General features: G+C 42.0%; 1 protein-coding gene across 4 annotated transcripts in view; it reads right to left on the bottom strand.

Annotated features, from left to right (window-relative positions):
• The window catches only part of ZNF157 (zinc finger protein 157), a 51529-nt gene extending 31199 nt beyond the window's left edge, over positions 1-20330 (bottom strand). The window contains exons 1-2 of one of the 4 annotated variants that reach the window (XM_070258633.1): positions 20015-20330; positions 18146-18336 (exon numbers count right to left, since the gene is read on the bottom strand). Coding sequence is in view for 2 of the 4 variants with exons in the window: in XM_023634174.2 (XP_023489942.1) it covers positions 18146-18217 (72 nt within the window). In the remaining 2 variants the exon portion in view is untranslated. Of the gene's footprint in view, positions 1-18145; positions 18337-19837 lie in introns of all 4 variants that reach the window. The other 3 variants (XM_023634174.2, XM_005614184.4, XM_023634175.2) reach the window with 3 other exon arrangements.
• Positions 20331-20554: the final 224 nt, after the last annotated feature.

Genomic DNA, 20554 nt, shown 5'->3' with positions numbered 1-20554 from the left:
TATGTTGTTTAAGGGTACAAACCGGGAACTGGTAGATAAGTAAGTCCTGGAGATCTAATGCACAGCATAGTGATTACAGCCAACAATACTGTATTATAAACTTCAAAAGTGCTAAGAGACTAGATCGTAATTGTTCCCACCACAAAAAGAAATGACAACTATGTGACATAATAGAAGTATTAGCCAAAGCTACGCTGGTCATCATATTGCAATATATAAATGTATCAAACCAACACGTTGTACACCTTAAATTTATACAGCTATATGTCAATTATATTTCAATTTTTTAAAAAAAGGATCATAAAAAATCCAGAGCAAGCAGAAGGAAAGAAATAATAGAAAAGAGCAGAATTAATGAAGTTGAAAACAGAAAAACAATAGAGAAAAATCAATGAAACAAAACGCTGATTCTTTGAAAACATCAAGAAAATTGATCAACTTTCAGTAAAACTGACGAAAAAATTGAGAAGACACAAATTACCAATATCAGGAATGAAAAAGAATATCACTACAGAGCCTGAAGACATCAAAAGGATAATGAAGACAATATTATAAACAATTCTACACATATAAATTTGATAACTTAGATGAAATGGACCAATTCCTCAAAAAATACAAACTACCACAAATCACTCCATATGAAATAATTTGAATAGCCCTATAATTATTAAGGAAATTTAATCCATAATTTAAAACTCACCGAAAAAACGAAATCTCTGGCCAAGACGTTTTCCCTAGAGAACTTTACCAAACTTTTAAAAAAGAATTAACACCAATTACATAATCTCTTAGAGGAACTAGAAGAGGAGGTAACGTCCTAATTCATTCTATGAAGCTAGGATTTCCCTGTGATAGGCTGAAAGGGGGCCCCTAAAAGATATCCACATCCTAATCTTTGGAACCTATAAATATCATCTTATATGGCAAAAACAAAAGGGTCTTTGCAGATGTAATTAAGGATCTGGAGATAAGGAGAGTATCCTGGATTACCCAGGCAGGTCCTAAATGCAATCACATGTATCCTAATGAGGGGGAGGCAAAAGAAGCTTTGACGCACACACAGAAGGCCGTGATGCAAAGACAGAGCCGAGAGACACTTGAAGATGCTGGCCATGAAGTATAGAGCGATGCAGCCACGAGCTAAGGAACAGCTCCAGCCCCAGGAGCTCAAAAAGGCAACGAAGAGATTCTCCCTGAGAGCCTCTAGGGGGAGCACAGCCCTGCCAACACCTTGATTGTAGCCTAGTGATACTGATTGTTGACGTCCGGCCTCCAGAACTGCGAGAGAATAAATCTCTGTTGCTTTAAGCCACCCAGTTTGCGGTAATTTGTTGCAGCAGCCACATAAAACTAATACGTCCCTGATTATAAAAGTAGAAAAATACAGTACAAAAGAGAAAACTACATGTCAATATCACCCATAAATATAAAGGCAAAAGTGCTCGACAAAATATTAGCAAACATAATTCAGCAATATATCAAAAGAATTATACACCATGAACAACTGGGGCTTATTCCAGGAATGCAAGACAGGTTAAATACTCAAAAAGCAATCCATGCAATCCACCATATTAACAGGATTAAAAAGATCCGATCATATCAACCAATGTAGAAAAAGCATTTGACAAAATCCAACACTGATTCCTGCAGGAAACTGAATAGAAATACGAATAGAGGAACTTCCTCAACTTGAGAAAGAGCATCCGAAACAGAACAACAGCTAACGTTATACTTAAGGGGAAAGACTCAAGAGCAAGAGCAAGACAAGGGTGTCCATTCTCCCAACTCTGATTCAACACAGTGCCGGAAGGTCTAACCAGTGCAAAAGGGCAAGAACTGGAAACGAAAGGCATACAGAAGAAAAAGAAAAGAAAACTGTCCCTATTTACAGATGACGTGATTGTCTATGTAGAAAACAACAAGGAATCTACCAAAAAACTCCCCAAACTAAGAATTGAGTTCAGCAGGGTCACACAAAACAAGATAAACATATGAAAACCAATTGTATTTCTATATGTTAGCAATGAAAACGTGGACTCCAAAATAAAAAATATGAAACCATTTATAATCACTCGGAAATATTAAATACTTAAGTATAAATCTAACAAAACATGTAAAAGACTTCTGAGTTAAAAACTACAACACACCAGCAATCTTGAGAAAGAAGACCAAAACTGGAAGCATCAGGCTCTTTGATTTCAAACTATATTACAAAGCTATAGTAATCAAAATAGTATGGGGTATTGGCATAAAAATAGACACATAGATCAATGGAACAGAATAGAGAGCCCTGAAATAAACCCACGCGTATATGGTCAATGTATGACAAAGGAACCAAGAATATACAATGGGGAAAGGTCAGTCTCTTCATAAACACTCTTGGGAAAACTGGACAGCCATACACACAAAATGAAACCAGACCAGTATCTTACACCACACACAAAAATTAACTCCAAAATGGGAGGTTGTGGAGAAGAAGGAACCCTCATACACCGCTGGTGGGAATGCAAACTGGTGCAGCCAGTATGGAAAACAGTATGGAGATTTATCAAAAAATTAAAAATAGAAATACCATATGACCCAGCCATCCCACTACTGGGTATCTATCCAAAGAACTTGAAATCAGCGATTCCAAAAGTCCCATGCACCCCTATGTTCATCGCAGCATTATTTACAATAGCCAAGACGTGGAACCAACCTGAGTGCCCATCAACTGATGATTGGATAAAGAAGATATGGTGTGTACATATACAATGGAATACTACTCAACCATAAAAAAGAACAAAATCGTCCCATTCACAACAACATGGATGGACCTTAAGGGAATTATGTTAAGTGAAATAAGCCAGATAGAGAAGGACAATCTCTGTATGACTCCACTCCTACGTGGAAGTTAAACATGTGGACAAAGAGAACAGATTAGTGGCTTCCAGGGGAAAGGGGGGTGGGGGTGGGCACAAAGGGTGAAGGGGTGCACCTACAACACGACTGACAAACAATAATGTACAACTGAAATTTCACAAGGTTGTAAACTATCATAATCTCAATAAAAAGTTAAAAAAAATTAACTCCAAAATGGATTAAAGACTTGAATGTAAGACTTGAAAACATAAAACTCCTGGAAGAAAACATATGTGGTAAGCTCCTTGACATTGGCCTTGGTGATGATTTTTCGGATCTGATTCTAAAAGCAAAGGCAACAAAAGCAAAAATAAACAAGCGGGACTACATCAAACTCAAAAGCTTCTGCACAGCAAAGGAAACCATCAACAAAATGAAAGGCAACATAACAATTGGGAGAACATATTTGCAAACCATATATCTGATAAGGTGTTAATATACAAAATATATAAAGAATTCATACAACTCAATAGCAAAAAAAAAAACCCAACTTGATTAAAAAATGGGCAGAGGATCTGAATAGACACTTTTCCAAAGAAGACATACAGATGGCCAATAGGCACATGAAAAGGTGCTCAACATCACTAATAGTCAGGGAAATGCAAATCCAAACCACAATGAGATCACCTCACACCTGTTAGAATGGCTATGGTCAAAAAGACAAGAAATAAGTATTGGCGAGGATGTGGAGAAAAGGGAACCCTCGTGCACTGTTGGTGGGAATGTTGGTGCAGCCACCAAGACAACAGTATGGACGTTCCTGAGAAAATTAAAAACAGAACTACCATATGATCCAGCAATTCCACTTCTGGGTATTTATCTGAAAAAAAAGAAAACACTAACTCAAAAAGATATACGCACCCCTATGTGCAGTGCAGCTTTATTTACAACAGCCAAGACCTGGAAGCAACCTAAGTGTCCATCGATGGATGAACGGATAAAGAAAATGTGATCCATACATACACACACATACACAAACACACACACACACAGAGGATTATCATTCAGCCATAAAAAAGGAAATCTTGACATATGCGACAACATGGATGGGCCTTGAGAGCATTATGCTAAGTGAAATAAGTCAGATAGAGAAAGACAAACACTGTATGATCTCACTTATATGTGGAATCTAAAAAGAAAACCAAACTCATAGATACAGAGAACAAATTGATGGTTGCCAGAGGTGAGGGGGGAAACGGGTGAAAGGGGTCAAAAGGTACAAACTTTCAGTCATAAAATAGGTAAGTCCTGGGGATGTAATGTACAGCATGGTGACTATAGTTAATAATACCGTATTGCTATTTTAAAGTTGCTAACAGGGTAAATCTTAAAAGTTCTCATCACAAGAAAAAATTCTGTAACTATGTATGGTGATGGATGTTAACTAGACTACTGTGGTGATCATTTTGCAATATATACAAATATCAAATCACTATGCTGTACATCCGAAACTAATATAATGTTATATGTCAATTATACCTCAATTAAAAAATACTACGACATATTGATGAAAGAAATTAAAGATCTAAGTAAATGGAAAGACATATTATGTTTATGGATTGTAAGACTGAACATAGCAAAGATGTCAATTAGCCCCAAATTGGTATTCAAGGCTGATACAATTCTTATCAAAATCCCAGGAAGGTTTTTTTGATTATTCTAAAATTTATACTGAAAAGCAATGGAACTAAAATAGCTAAAACAAGTCTGACAAAGAATAATGTGCGAGGAATCAATCTACCCGATTTCAAGCTGTATTATATAGCTACAGTAATCGACACTGCATGGAGGGATAGACCCACAGATCAATGGAACAGAAAAGAGAACCCAAACAGAAATAGACGCAGAAAAATATACCCAACCGATTTTTAACAAAGATGCAAAAGCAATCCAATAGGGAAAAGACAGCATTTTAGACAAAAACATAGGAGAAGATCTTTGGGATCAAAGACTAGGGCAAGAGCTCTTAGACTTGACGCCCAAAGTACAGTGATAAATTGAACTTCATCAAAATTAAAATGGTTTGCTCTGTGAAAAATACCGTTAAAAAGATGAAAAGGAAAACGAGACTGGGGAAAATATGTGCAAGCCGTGTATCTGACAAAAGACTTGTAACTAGAATATATAAAGTACTATCAAAACGCAACAGTGAAAAAACAAACACTGCAATTAGAATACGAGAGAAAGACATGAAGACACATTCCACCTAAAGGACATACAGAAAGACACTCAACATCACCAGCCATTAGAGAAATGCAAATGAAAACCACAATGAAACATCACTACATCTATCTGAATGAACAAAATAAAAGAGTGACAATGCCAAATGTTGGCAGTATGTGAAAAAACTAGATTGTTCATACATTGCAGGTGGGAATGTAAAATGGTATAACCACTCTGAAAGAGAGTTTGGCAGTTCCTTTTAAAATTTAAGAAGCACTTAGCATATAATCCAGCAATTGCACTCAAGTGCATTTTTATACAAAAGAAATGAAAATTTATGGTCACACAAAAACTGTACACAGATGGTCTTAGCAGCTTTATTCATAATAGCCAAAAACTGGAAACAACCAAGGGGGCCTTAACCAGAGCATGGTTTAACAAAAATAGTGGTACATCCATACCAGGATAAATATCAAAAAATCTACACCTAGGCATAGCAAACTGCAGAAAGCCAACAAAAATAAAAGCACAAAATCTTGAAAGAAGCCAGAGGGAAAAACACCTCACCTATAGAGGAACGAGAGTAAGAATTACATCAAACTTCTCAACAGAAACCACACAAGCATAAAGAGAGTAGAGTGAAAATATTTAAAGTCTTGAAAGAAAAAAACCAACAACATAGAATTGTGCATCCAGCAAAATCATGCTTCAAAAGTAAAGGAGAGTGGGGCCAGCCCCGTGGCCGAGTGGTTAAGTTCAAGCGCTCCGCTTTGGTGGCCCAGGGTTTCGCCGGTTCGGATCCTGCATGCAGACACGGCACCACTCGTCAGGCCACGCTGAGGCGGCGTCCCACATGCCACAACTAGAAGGACCCACAACTAAAAATACACAACTGTGTACCGGGGGGCTTTGGGAGAAAAAGGAAAAATAAAATCTTCAAAAAAAAAAAGTAAAGGAGAAATAGACCTTCCCAAACAAACAAAAGCTGAGGGAATTTGTCGCCAGTAGACCTGCTGTGCAAGATGTTAAAAGAAGTTCTTTTGAGAAGGAAAATGATATAGGTCAGAAACTCAGACCTACATAAAGAAAAAGAAGAGGGGCTGGCCTGGTGGTGCAGTGGTTAAGTTCACACATTCCGCTTTGGTGGCCTGGGGTTCACCAGTTCGAATCCCGGGTGCAGACATGGCACCGCTTGGCATGCCATGCTGTGGTAGGCGTCTCACATATAAAGTGGAGGAAGATGGGCACGGATATTAGCTCAGGGCCAGTCTTCCTCAGCAAAAAGAGGAGGGTTGGCAGCAGATGTTAGCTCAGGCCTAATCTTCCTCAAAAAAAAAAGAAAGAAAGAAAAGAAGAATGTCAGAGAAGGAATAAATGAAGGTAAAATAAAATCTTTATTTTTCTTATTGCCTGATGTATACATAACGGTTCAAAGTAATCACAGCAACACTGTTTTGAGTGATCGTAGCATATGAATAAGAAAAAGGAATGGCAGCAATGTTATTCAGGATGAGAGGGAGGAACTGGGAATACTCTGTTATAAGGCCCCTGCACTACCTCTGAAGCAGTGTAGTATTTGAAAATAGTCTCAGATTAGTTGTAAATGTATACCGTAAACTCTAGGGTGTTAAACATTAATTAGACTGATGCGCCTTAGGCTGATGGGGCTTTAAAGCCTTCGTAGCCTATGTAGGTGGCAAATGGCTTCGCCCTTTCAGGCATCATGTCTTGCTGAGTCTCTTTCAAGGTGCTAGTGTAATACGGGATTTCCCTCAGTGCATAACCCATTTAGGCATTCCTTTACCCTCGGCTGCTATTCCTCGTTCTCTCCATCTATACTCAAACTTTTCCACCTTTGGAAGGGACATTCGGTTTGGCCACTGTGCTGGTCTAGATCACAAGCAGCAATACTAGGCTAGCAAGTGTCTCCATCTCAGTCCACAGAGCAGGGTTACACAGGTACCGATAAGCAAGTTTCACATGTTGGGGTATATGGAGTGACTATTCCGGTTTAAACCTGATTCGGCCTGGACTAAAGAAGCTTGACTTATGACCTGTCAACATACACTGTACATCTGCTCTAACCATTAAAGTAAAGAATGCGTTAAACATTATCTCAAAGTAAAAGAATGTACTCTTTGAAGATAAGGGTGCACGCTTCTTCCCTATGAGGCCAGTACCGCCAGCACCCAGGGGCCAGGACTCCTGAAGGTAAGTTTCCTTTCCCGGGACATCAGGGTCATGGTGACCTGTTAATCTGCAACTGAATACCTCTTTGAAACTTTTTTCTTTTTAACGATTTTTTTTTCCTTTTTCTCTCCAAAGCCCCCCAGTGCATAGTTGTGTATTTTTTTTTTAGTTGTGGCATGTGGGATGCTGCCTCAGCATGGCCTGATGAGTGGTGCCATGTCCACGCCCAGGATTCAAACCAGTGGAACCCTCGGCCACCGAAGTAGAGCTCTCGAACTTAACCATTCGGCAACCGGGCCAGCCCCCCATCTCTTTGAAACTTTGATGAATATGTATCCTGGGCGTGTCTGATGCATGTTCTTTGTTCTAAAAAGGTGTAAGACTGTACGGAAAACCATGCTTCTCCAGAACACTTTCTTCCTTTGTGGAGACCACCTTTCCAGATGATAGTCCTCAACCTGGCCCAAGTAAAACTCACCTTCTCTCTCTTATCTATAGAATGATTATTGGTTATTTGCCTCAACGGTACAGAACAAGTGGGCTCTTTTACCACTAGGCAGTACAGCTGCATTCACGGGTAGTCCCAATTTGCCACATTCGTGAAGGCACAACCTACTCCTAAATTAGGCCCTAGGAATTCTGACACAAAGATTTTAAACTATTGTCACAGTTTCTCGCTTAGGAATCATCCCTGCTTCTAGCACTTGTAGTTGCAGATCTGGCCCTGCTACCACGGGGAGGAAAAAGGAACGTTGAGGTGATGTGGGGAAGAAAGAAAAAAGGACAGTCATCATGGTAGCATCGAGCCACCTTGGGAAGAATTGCATAGTTGAACCAGCACCTTCCGCCATCCCCTCTTGCCCAGATCCACCAAAAACCAGAATCTATTTAGTGGGGACACTCTCTTGGTCCCCCTCATGTTGAGTGTGAACACACACTTCTGAAGGTGTGTAAACCAGACCTTCATGCCTTTATCTGTCTCCCCCTGCTAGCGGGGAGCAGAATTTGCCACCCCAAAATACGTCTCTTTGCCATAAGGATTATTTTAAGATGGTTATTTTTAAGAAACAGTAAATACAGGAGAAGCTCAGAAAACTGAGTCGAAGTTACCCTTTTGTACGAGATATTTCCATTTGTAAGGGAAATTTCCATTTGTAAGGGTGTCTTTCTCTCTGGACCAGGAAATGGGGGAGGACTCAGTCTCCGAAAACTCTTATCAATGGGGAAGGCTTAAATTTGCATGACAACCTTACCCTTGTTTACCCTGCCTTCCAGGTACCCAACCTCTCAGAACTGGCTCCCCACCCCCAACACAAGATCTTTGTTTTTACCTGAAGATGGTATTGTAAGGTATTTTGGAGAATTACTCAGTTTTCCTGGGTCTTTCCCAACTTCTGTTTGCTTTTCTCCTGTTAATCTGTCTTACACCAATTTAATTATTAGACTAGCCAAAGAATCTCAAGGAAAGAAGGGAAAATTTTTCCATCTCTACACCCCATTTTAGAAAGCCAATATTTCAATTGCCCTTTCCAGTTCTCTATCAAATCATTACTCTAAGGATGACAGCACATTCCCTGGCCTGAAGAAATGTGATTAGGCGGCCCACACTCGCATAATATCTTCTGGCCCAGTTCTTTTATATAACTCTGAGCACTTGCGTCTACCACCAGGTAAGCAAAGTCTAGTCCAAAGGCAGTGTCTATTCCCGTCAGGATCCATTTGTAGCCCCCTGGGGCTTCTGGCATCAGTCTGACTTCCAGCTATGTTCTGGGCCTTCCCCCTGGGGAATCCGCCACATGGCCATGTGCAGTCCCTGTCTCTTTTATTGGCAAACAGAGCAGTTCTAATTGGCATTTTGTGCCTCAGGAAGTACGTTTAGTAGGAATACGTTTAGATTCTCGCCAATTCGATGGACCCAGAAGGCCACCTTAAGCGAGCACACTTCAATCAATCTTTATCTTGATTAAACTGCTGGATTACCGCCCCAGACAATTGAGAGTGAGGCTCTGATGGTAATCTTCGCCTTTCAGCTTCTTTTTTTCCTGCTTTTTTGTTCTCCCCAAATCCCCCCAGCACATAGTTGTGTATTTTTAGTTGTGGGTCCTTCTAGTTGTGGCATGTGGGACGCCGTGCTAGCAGGGCCGGATGAGCGGTGCCATGTCCGCGCCCGGCATCCGAACCTGTGAAACCCTGGGCCGCCGAAAGGGAGCGCACAAACCCAGCCACTTGGCCACGGGCTGGCCCCCCATTTCTTAATAACCATCTAAAAATTTCCACCCTGCTGGAGGACTTGCCTCTTCCCTCTCTCTATCCCCATTTCCTTGTTAATTAACTTAATGCTTTTAATTAGCATCTGTAAGACCCGTAAAGGAAAGCTGAGACAGCAAGTTCGGCGAGGCTTCCCAGGTTGTTGCTTGATTTTGCAGCAATAAGGTTACATGGGGTGTCCTCACAAAAGGGACCCCCTTAATCACAGCATTTCCACGACCTGGGTAATGGGCATATTCGGCGAGTGAATATTCTGATTACCATAAAGCCAGTCCCATATGGCTTGTATATGAAGCTTATCATCTGCTTCATCTGGGGTGTTCCACTGGGGCATTCCCCTATAAGGGGGCATCGGACGGTCTCCCTACTCAGAGTAAACCCACTTTAACGTGGCTTTTATCCAGTCCACCGGGCTGGCTGGTCCATTGTGAATAATTTCCTGCGTGTCTAGATCATGTCTAGTCATCTGTGATTGTTCAACAGTGAGCTGTGGGTCCTGCATCGACCCAAACATATCCTTACATTCTGCAACATCCAAAACCAAAGCTACTGCTCCTAAATTAGTCATTTCACAATAGAGTGTAGCAAAGTTTCTTCAGAAAGCTGACCGTATCAATCTACAAAATGAGACAACTCCTTCACACTCTACCCGCTGGGTTTGGAAGTTTCTAGCTTTTGCCCCCCCCCCCACACTGACTACCATCTCGGCGACCAGATGTCTTAGAGGTACTCTCTGTTGTTTTGCACAACTTCTCCCTTTGGGGGCGGCTTGGAGGCTAGAGGCCAAAGATCAGACTGACCAAACTCTGAGCTTGGTCTAGCATCAAGGTCTGACCCAGCACTCTCTTTTATTTCCATTTTAGCTATTACAGATAACAATAACCAAGGTATATTAATCATATTTTATTTTCTGTATATTATGATGTTTTGACATCTTAAAAACCTTTCTGGAGGCCGGCCCCGTGGCTGAGTGCTTAAGTTTGAGTGCTCCGCTCCAGCGGCCCAGGGCTTCGCTGGTCGGGATTCTGGGCGCGGACACAGCACGGCGAGGTGGCGTCCCACACAGCACAGTCAGAGGCACAGACAACTAGAATATACAACTATGTACTAGGGGGCTTTGGGGAGAAGAAAAAAAAAAATGTTGGCCACAGTTGTTAGCTCAGGTGCCAATCTTAAAAAAAAAAAAAAAAAAAACTTTTCTGGCTGGGGAGATACTGCCCCTCCCAGGGTAGCCAATTCTTAGAGATAGCAAAGGGCCGAGCCGGGAGCATGTCTTTGATATGCAAATTACCGAATACAGATCCACACCTCCCCTATCTGGCCCCAGAGGCAATATTCCTCTTCCTTAATCATCCCAGGGCCAGGTGCCAAACTACATGTTTCCATGAGTCAGGGCTGTCCTAGCAAATCCCACATTTTCTGACAAGAAATGCTGTATCATGCCAACAATAACCAATTCTTCAGTTCCACGATACCAACTGGGTATCCTACAATTCAATCCTATTCTGACACTAATAAGTGATTATAGCAAGGTTGCAGAATACAAGGTTAATACACAAAAGTCGATTGCCTTCCTGTATAGGTATTAATCACAGCATCTATCACAACCTGGGTAATGGGCATATTCAGCGGGTGAATGTCCAGATTATCATGAAGCCAGCCTCATATATACCTATAGAAGAAAGCAATTGTTCAAGTGGAATTTGAAATTAAAAACACAATACCACTTACATTAGCACCAAAGCAATGAAATACTTAGGCATAAATGTAACAAAATATGTACAAGAGCTCCACGAGGAAAATCAAATGAAAATCCACATGAAAGAAATCAAGTATCTAAATAAATGGAGAGATATTCCATGTTTCATGGATAGGAAGACCCAATATTGTCAAGATGTCAATTCTCTTCCACTTGATCTATAGACTCAACACAATCCTAATAAAATTTCCAGCAAATTATTTTGTAGATATCAACACACTGACTCTAAAGTTTATATGCAAAAGCAAAAGAATCAGAATAGCCAACACAGCACCAAAGAAGAACCAAGTTGGAGGACTGACACTAACCAACTTTAAGATTTACTATAAAGCTAGAATACTCAAGACAGCAAAGCTCCCTGATTTCAAACGATGTTACAAAGCTATAGTAATCAAAACTGTATGCTACTGACATAACAACAGACACATATCAACGGAACAGAATAGAGAGCCCTGAAATAAACCCATGCATATATGGCCAATTAATGTATGACAAAGGAGCCAAGAATATACGATGGGGAAAGGTCCGGCTCTTCAATAAACACTGTTGGGAAAACTGGACAGACACACACAAAAAATGAAACCAAACCACTATCTTATGTCATAAACAAAAATTAACTCCAAAATGGATTAAAGACTCGACTGTAAGCCCTGAAACCATAAAACTCCTAGAGAGAAACACAGACAGTGAGCTCCTTGACTCTGGTCTTGGTGATGAGTTTTGGGATCTGACTCCAAAAGCAAAGACAATAAAAGCAAAAACAAGTGGACTTTATCAAACTAAAAAGCTTCTGCACAGCAAAGGAAATCATCAACAAAATGAAGAGGCAACCTACGGAATGGGAGAACATATTTGCAAACGATATAGCTGATAAGGGGTTAACATACAAAATATATAAAGAATTCATAGAACTCAATAGCAAAAAAACAGTTCAATTAAAAAATGGGCAGAGGATCTGAATAGGTATTTTTCCAAAGACGTACAGATGGCCAACAGGTACATGAAAAGGTGCTCAGTATCACTAATCATCAGGGAAATGCAAATCAAAACCACAATGAGATATCACCTCACATCTGTTAGAATGGCTATCATCAAAAAGACAAGAGGGCCGCCCCGGGGCCAAGTGGTTGAGTTCACACGCTCTGCTCTGGCAGCCCAGGGTTTTGCCAGTTCGAATCCTGGGCGTGGACATGGCACCACTCATCGGGCCATGCTGAGGCGGCATCCCACATGCCACAAATAGAAGGACCTACAACTAAAAATACACAACTATGTACTGGGGGGCTTTGGGAGAAAAAGGAAAAATAAAATCTTAAAAAAAAAAAGACAAGAAATAACAAGTGTTGGTGAGGATATGGAGAAAAGGGAACCCTTGTGCACTGGTGGTGGGAATGTCAGCTGGTGCAGCCACCATAGACAACAGTATGGAGATTCCTCAGAAAACTAAAAACAGAACTCCCATATGATGCAGCAATTCCACTTCTGGGTATTTATCGGAAGAAAATGAAAACACTAGCTCAAAAAGATATATGCACCCCCGTGTTTGCTGCCACATCACTTACAATAGCTAAGATATGGAAACAACCTAAGTGTCCATTGACAGATGGATGGATGAAGAAAATGTGGTACATATGTACAATGGAATATTATTCAGCCATAAAAAAGAATGAAATCTGGCCATTTGCAACAACATGGATGGGTCTTGAGGGCATTATGCTAAGTGAAATAAGTCAGACAGAGAGAGACAAATACTATATCATCTCACTTATATGTGGAATCTAAAAAAAACAAAAACAAAACCAAAAACACCAGGGGCCAGCCCAGTGGCATAGTAGTTAAGTTCACATACTCCACTTTGGCGGCCCAGGGTTCACTGGTTTGGATCCTGGGCACAGACCTACACAGTGCTCATCAAGCCACGCTGTGGCGGCATCCCACATAGAAGAACTAGGACATACAACTGTGTACTGGGGCTTTGGGGAGGAAAAAAAAGAGGAAGATTGGCAACAGATGTTAGCTTAGGGCCAATCTTCCTCACCAAAAAGTATACTTTCAATAAATAAATAAAAACCAAGTTCATAGATACAGAGAAGTGGAGTTGCTGGATCATATGGTAGTTCTGTTTTTAATTTTCTGAGGAACCTCCATACTGTTGTGGTTGCCAGAGGTGGGGAGGGAGCAAAATGGGTGAAGGGAATCAAAAAGTACAAACTTCCGGAGCAGTGTGAAGAAGAGGCGAGAGCGACCCCCGGGCCGACTAAAGCCCGCGCGCCGCTGCATCCCCCGCGTCCAGCGCCAACGTCCCGCCGCCGTCGTCACCATGCCCAAGAGAAAGGCTGAAGGGGATGCTAAAGGAGATAAAGCCAAGGTGAAGGCCGAACCACAGAGAGGATCTGCAAGGTTATCTGCTAAACCTGCTCCTCCAAAGCCAGAGCCCAAGCCTAAAAAGGCCCCTGCAAAGAAGGGAGAGAAGGTACCCAAAGGGAAAAAGGGGAAGGCTGACGCTGGCAAGGATGGGAATAACCCTGCAGGAAATGGAGATGCCAAAACAGACCAGGCACAGAAAGCTGATGGTGCTGGAGATGCCAAGTGGAGCGTGTGCACTTCTGATAACTGTGTACTTCTGGTGACTGTACAGTTTGAAATATTATTTTTTATCAAGTTTTATAAAAATGCAGAATTTTGTTTTACTTCTTTCTTAAGCTATGTTGTTAGCACACAGAACACTTCATTGTTGTTTTTCGGGGAAGGGCATATGTCACTAATAGAATGTCTCCGAAGCTGGATTGACATGGGGAAAAAAACATCTTTCCCTTCTAGTTTTGAGAGACCTTCCTTTTGGTTCCCAGGAGGAGAGATCTCTTGATGTTGACGCACATGCGCCACCTTGGCACAAACGCCTGGTGGTGTGGAAAAACTAAAATTCGTTTGTATGTGTTCTTCACCCTCTGCCTTCAGCATAGACCTGACTCCCTTAAACCCAGAGACCTCTTGAGACCTGACCCCAAAAAATTAGTTACTAGTATGTCAGGCAATCTGGACTTGCCAGTGTCACCATTGAGATGGCACCCCTCAAAAGAGGAGCAGTTCCCTTTTTTAGATTGTGGATCTTCAGATTGATAATTCTGCCATTTTCATTCACTTCCTGAAAGTCAGGGTCGGCTTGTGAAAAGTTGTTAAACATCATGCTAAATGTGAAACGTCAACCCTCACTCTAAACTTGCCCTGTTGAGAGCATCACATGAAGACTTCGTTGGGTTTTATAGTGGCTTTCTGATTTTGGTAGTCCATTGAAGAAGGGAGTTTGAAAGTTGTTGAATACTGTTACCGATTGTCTGCCATGTCCTGCCTGAAATACCATGATTGTTTATGAAAAGTATCTTTAATAAAGCTGGATACAGTTTGAAAAAAAAAAGTACAAACTTCCAGCTATAAAATAAGTAAGCCATGGGGATGTAACGTACAGCATGGTGACTGTAGTTAACAATACTGTATTACATATTTGAAAGTTGTTAGAGTAAATCTTAAAAGTTCTCATCATAAGAAAAAAATATTCTGTAACTCCGTATGGTGACAGGTGTTAACCAGACTTACTGTGGTGATCATTTTGCAATATGTACAAATATCGAATCGTTACATTGCACAGCTGAAACTAACATAATGTTGTGAGTCAATTATAGTTAAAAAAAAAAAAAAGACAGCATGGTATTGTGAAAGAACAGACAAATACATCAATGGAACAAATAGAGAGCCAGGAAATAGACCCACACAAATATAGTCAACTGATCTTTGACAAAGGAGCAAAGGCAACTCAATGGAGAAGGACAGCATTTTCAACAAATGGTGCTGCAACAATTAGACACCATATGCCAAAAAAAGAAGAATCTAGAAACAGTCCTTATGCCTTTCACAAAAATTAACTCTACATTGATCCTAGATCTATATGCAAAATACAAAACTATAAAACTTCTACAAGACTAACAGGAGAAAACTCGAAGAGACTTTGGGTTTGGCAGTGCTTTTAAATACAACACCAAAAGTATGATTCATGAAAGAAAAACTGACATGTTGGATTTTATTAAAAATTTAACAGTTCTGCCCTGTGAAACATACTCTTAAGAGAATAAAGAGACAAGCCACAGAATGGGAGAAAATATTTGCAAAACACATAGCTGACAAAGAACTCTTAAAATTCAACAATAAGAAAACAAACAACCCAATTAAAAAATGGGCAAAATGGGGCTGGCCCCGGGGCTGAGTGGTTAAGTTTGCATGCTCTGCTTCAGTGGCCCAGGGTTTCGGCAGCTTGGATCCTGGGCACGGACCTAGCACCGCTCACCAAGCCATGCTGAGGCGGCATCCCACATAGCAGAACCAGAAGGACCTACAACTAGAATATACAACCATGTACTGTGGGGCTTTGGGGAGAAGAAGAAGAAAAAATAGATTCGCAACAGATCTTAGCTCAGGTGCCAATCTTAAAAACAAAATAAAATGGGCAAAAGATCTGAATAGACACTTGACCAAAGAAGATATACAGAAGGCAAATAAGCATGTAAAAACTATGTTCAACATCATTTTTCGTTACGGAATTGCAAATTAAAACAACATTGAGATACCACTACACACCTATTAGAATGGTAAAAATCCAGAAAACTTGGGGCTGGCCCAGTGGTGCAGCAGTTAAGTGCGCACTTTCTGCTTTGGCAGCCCAGGGTTCGCCGGTTCAGATCCCGGGTGTAGACATGGCACTGCTTGGCAAGCCATGCTGTGGCAGGTGTCCCACATATAAAGTGGAGGAAGATGGGCACGGATGTTAGCTCAGGGCCAGTCTGGCTCAGCAAAAAGAGGAGGCAGGGCTAATCTTCCTCAAAAAAGAAAAAATTAAAAATCCAAAAAACTGACAATACCAAATGCTGACAAGGATGTGGCGCAACAAGAATGTTCATTCATTGCTGCTGAGAATGCAAAATGATGAAAAACTTGGGAAAACAGTTTGGCAGTTTCTTACAAAGCTAAATAGTCTTGCCATATGACCCAGCAATTACACTCCTAGTTATCCACCCAAATGAACTGAAAACATACGTCGACACAAAAACCTCTATATAAATGTTTATAGCAGCTTTATTCATAATCGCCAAAAACTGGGAGCAACCAAGAAGTCCTTCAATAGGTGAATGGATAAGCAAACTGTGGTGCACCCAGACAATGGACTATTATTCAGTGATAAAAAGAAATGAGCTATCAAGCCAGGAAAAGACATGGAAGAACCTTAAATGCAAACTTCTATGTGAAAGAAGACGATCTGAAAAGGCTACGGACTGATTCATCCTAACTATATGACATTTTAGAAAAGGCGAAACTATAGAGACAGTAAAAAAATCAGCAGTTGCCAGAGGCTCAGGCAGAGGGAGAGGAAGGACGACCAGCTGAAGCACAGATGAAACTGTTCTGTATGAAACAGTAATGGTGGACATATGTCATTACACATTTGTCAAAATTCATAAAATGTGCAACACAAAGAATGAAGCTTACTGTAAACTGTAGACTATAATTAATAATAATGTATTAATATTGGTTAATTGTAATAAATGTACCACACTAATGCAAGATTTTTTTTTGAGGAAGATTAGCCCTGAGCTAACATCTGCTGCCAATCCTCCTCTTTTTTGCTGAGGAAGACTGGCCCTGAGCTAACATCCATGCCCATCTTCCTCTACTTTATATGTGGGACGCCTACCACAGCATGGCTTGCCAAGCGGTGCCATGTCCACACCCAGGATCCAAACCAGCAAACCCGGGCCGCTGAATCGGAACGTGCACACTTAACCACTGTGCCACCAGGCCAGCCCCTGCAAGATATTAATAATAGGGAAAACTATGTGCCGGGGGGTGGGGGGCGGGTTAGAACGGTATATGCAACTGTAAGTGCTATTTTCTCAATTATTCTGTAAATCTAAAGCTGTACTAAAAAATTAAGTCAATTAATTATTTTAAATGCACCTAGCATACAATCCAGCAATTGCACTCTTGTGCATTCATCCCATACAAAAACCTTACACAAAGAATCATAGCATCTTTATTCATAAGAGCCAAAAATGGAAACAATCAAGATACCCTTCAGCTAGGGGCTGGTTAAGCAAACTGTGGTACATCCATATCGTGGAAGAGAATTCAGCAATAAAAAGGAGCAAACTATTTATATACGCAACAATCTGGATGAATGTCCAGAGACATTTAAAAAGCCAGTCCAAAAGGTTACATACTATATGGTTCCATTTATATAACATTCTTTTTTTTTTTAAAGATTGGCACCTGAGTTAACAGCTGTTGCCAATCTTTTTTTTTTCCCTGCTTTTTCTCCCCAAACCCCCCAGTAGGTAGTCGTATATTTTAGTTGTGGGTCCTTCTAGTTGTGGCATGTGGGATGCCACCTCAGCATGGCTTGATGAGCGGTGCCGTGTCTGCGCCCAGGATCTGAACTGGTGAAACCCTGGGCCGCCAAAGCAGAGCGTGCGAATTTAACCACTTGGCCACCAGGCCGGCCCCATATACAACATTCTTGAAATGACAAAATTACAGAATTGGAGCACAGATTAGCGGTTGCCAGGGGTTAAGGAGGGAGTGTGGGAGGAGGGAAGTGGTTGTGGCTATTAAAGGGCAATATGAGGGATCCTGGTGGTGATAAAAATGTTCTGTATGTCAATATCCTGGTTGTGATGTTGTACCAAGGTTTTGCAAGACGTTACCATTCGGTTCAGGAACTGGGTAAATGGTACACTGCATTTGAATCTACAAGCATCTCAAAATTAAAATTTATCTTAAAAAAAGGAAAAGAAAATGAAAACGTAGTCTCCTCCTTACCTCAAATGATCTGCCAGGCTGTGCTGGAAGCAGGCCAGGGAAGCCCTGGGGTGATCGCCCATTGGCTGGCATGTTCACTTGGGTCTCAGAGCCGGAGGGGCGTCTGTAGGTGCGCTGCAGTCAGAATGAATGGAAGATCTTGCAGCCTCCACTAAGGGAAAGCTCACCAGCTCCACAGACGCCAAGAAATCCTAAAAGGACAGTATCCGCGTCATCAGTGTCATTCTACATTCACGCCACAAAGTTCAGCAACCCCAACTCTGAATATTAGTCAGGGTGGATTTCGGAAACAATCATGATATTTGGAGTCAAATCAATGAACTCAGAGTCCTTTATTCGTGAGCGGCTCCACACCTTACCCAGCCAGCCCATCCCTCAGTTCCAGGTTCAAGGCAGACCTGGGTTTGGTGGGAGGGTAGAACTGGGGCAGTGGACAGTGCTGAAGCCCCATGGGGTGCCAGGGGAAGGACTTGTCCGCAGGGACCTGGTGGGTGACTGTGGAGGCAAGAAACCTGGAAACCTGGTAGTCTGAATGAAAGGGATCTCTTCTGCCCTATTTATTTTGCCATTTTGGGGTGGAAAAAGCCTCTGAAATTCTTCTACAAGGAAGCTCTCGGCCTCTTCTTTCCACAAGTTGGTTCAACATTAATAATACTATTTATTAAATCAACAAATGGGGGAGGGGGGAACATGCTATTAACTTAAACCAAAAAAGCATTTGACACAATTCAGCAGCCATCGCTAAGAAAAACAAACTAAAATTAGAGAGGCAAATCACTTAAATATCACAAAAATCATTTACAAAACATAGCCCTGAAATACTATGCTAAAAAGTAAAATGATGTAGATATTGCCATTAAAATTAGCAACAGGATACGGATGTCTGACACAACTCAAAATTGTTTGCCTGGCTCTAGCTCACATTGTAGAAGATGAATCAATCAGAATAAATATTGCGTGCCGGCCTGGTGGCGCAGCGGTTAAGTTCACAGGTTCCGCTTCACAGCCCGGGGTTCACCGGTTCGGATCCCAGGTGTGGACATGGCACCGCTTGCAAGCTATGCTGTGGTAGGCGTCACACGTATAAAGTAGAGGAAGATGGGCACAGATGTTAGTTCGCGGCCACTCTTCCTCAGCAAAAAAGAGGAGGATTGGCGGCAGATGTTAGCTCAGCACTAATCTTTCTCAAAAAAAAAAAAGAATAAATATTGCAAAGAACTGAAAATGTAGTTTTCTTTGCCAATGATGTGATTTTACACCTGGAAAACCTAACAGACTCTACTAGAACTCATAGGGCAGGGGGCCAGCCCGGTGGTGCAGCGGTTAAGTTCACACGTTCTGCTTCGGCGGCCCGCCTTCACTGGTTCAGATCCCAGGTGCGGACATGGCACCGCTTGGCAAGCCATGCTGTGGCAGGCATCCCATGTATAAAGTAGAGGAAGATGGGCACGGATGTTAGCTCAGGGCCAGTCTTCCTCAGCAAAAGAGGAGGATTGGCAGCAGATGTTAGCTCAGGGCTAATCTTCCTCCAAAAGATGCAATAAGGAATCTAAACGTGACTACCGCGGAAGCCCCCATCCCTGGCCCACAGAGATTGTCATTCACTAGATTCTTTAATTCTCCACCAACTGACCCCACAAGCTGACAATTTACCATTCCCAAAAGCCAACAAAGCCATCATCTCAAAATCACCTTAGTGACTGTCACGCCATAAACCCTCGTGCATTCCCTTTAGCGCCGCGCGCCAACAAGACTTAAATGGCCTCTGAGGGCCACTTCCGTTTCCTGTCCTCGCCCCTGACACTGCCCCTTCTGGGGCTGTTGGTTTCGCACACGATCCTAAGGGCTGTGAGCCGGTGGTCTACTCACTCTGAACCAGATGCAGCTCTGGACCGGCAGAGACTTTGTCTACGAGTGGCGTTGCCGGGCGAGGAACATGGCTGCGCCCAGACTTTCCTCTATGAGGGCCGCCATCTTGTCATCCTTTCCGTACAGTGGGCTGTTCCACAGAAGGCGGGGCGAGGGGCATTGTTCGCGGGTAGGAACCTTCTGAGGGGATGCTTCTGGGAGGAGCTGGTCTTTGGAAGTGGGTTCTATACATCTGTGCAAAGTTTATAGAAGCAGAGGTGCCAACCCCCATCCCCGGCGGGAGGGAGGATGTGTTCCGATCTTCAAGGGAGATACCACTGGGAAGCGGGGGGAAAGTCAGGATTACAGTGTCCTCCCGGGAGATGTCACTAGGATTAAAAGAGAAGTTAGGATGGTACAGTCCCCCTCCTGGCCCATTCCACTGGGCAAGAGAGGGCAGGAGTCAGGGTGGTACAATCCTCTCCTTGGAGATACCACGGGGAAGAGGGGAGAAAAGTCAGGATAATGTGGCTTCCCTCCTGGGCAATACCACTGGAGAAG

This window comes from Equus caballus, chromosome X (assembly GCF_041296265.1).
Source record: "Equus caballus isolate H_3958 breed thoroughbred chromosome X, TB-T2T, whole genome shotgun sequence".
Taxonomy (NCBI): domain Eukaryota; kingdom Metazoa; phylum Chordata; class Mammalia; order Perissodactyla; family Equidae; genus Equus; species Equus caballus.
This window is presented reverse-complemented; position numbering and strand designations above follow the sequence as displayed.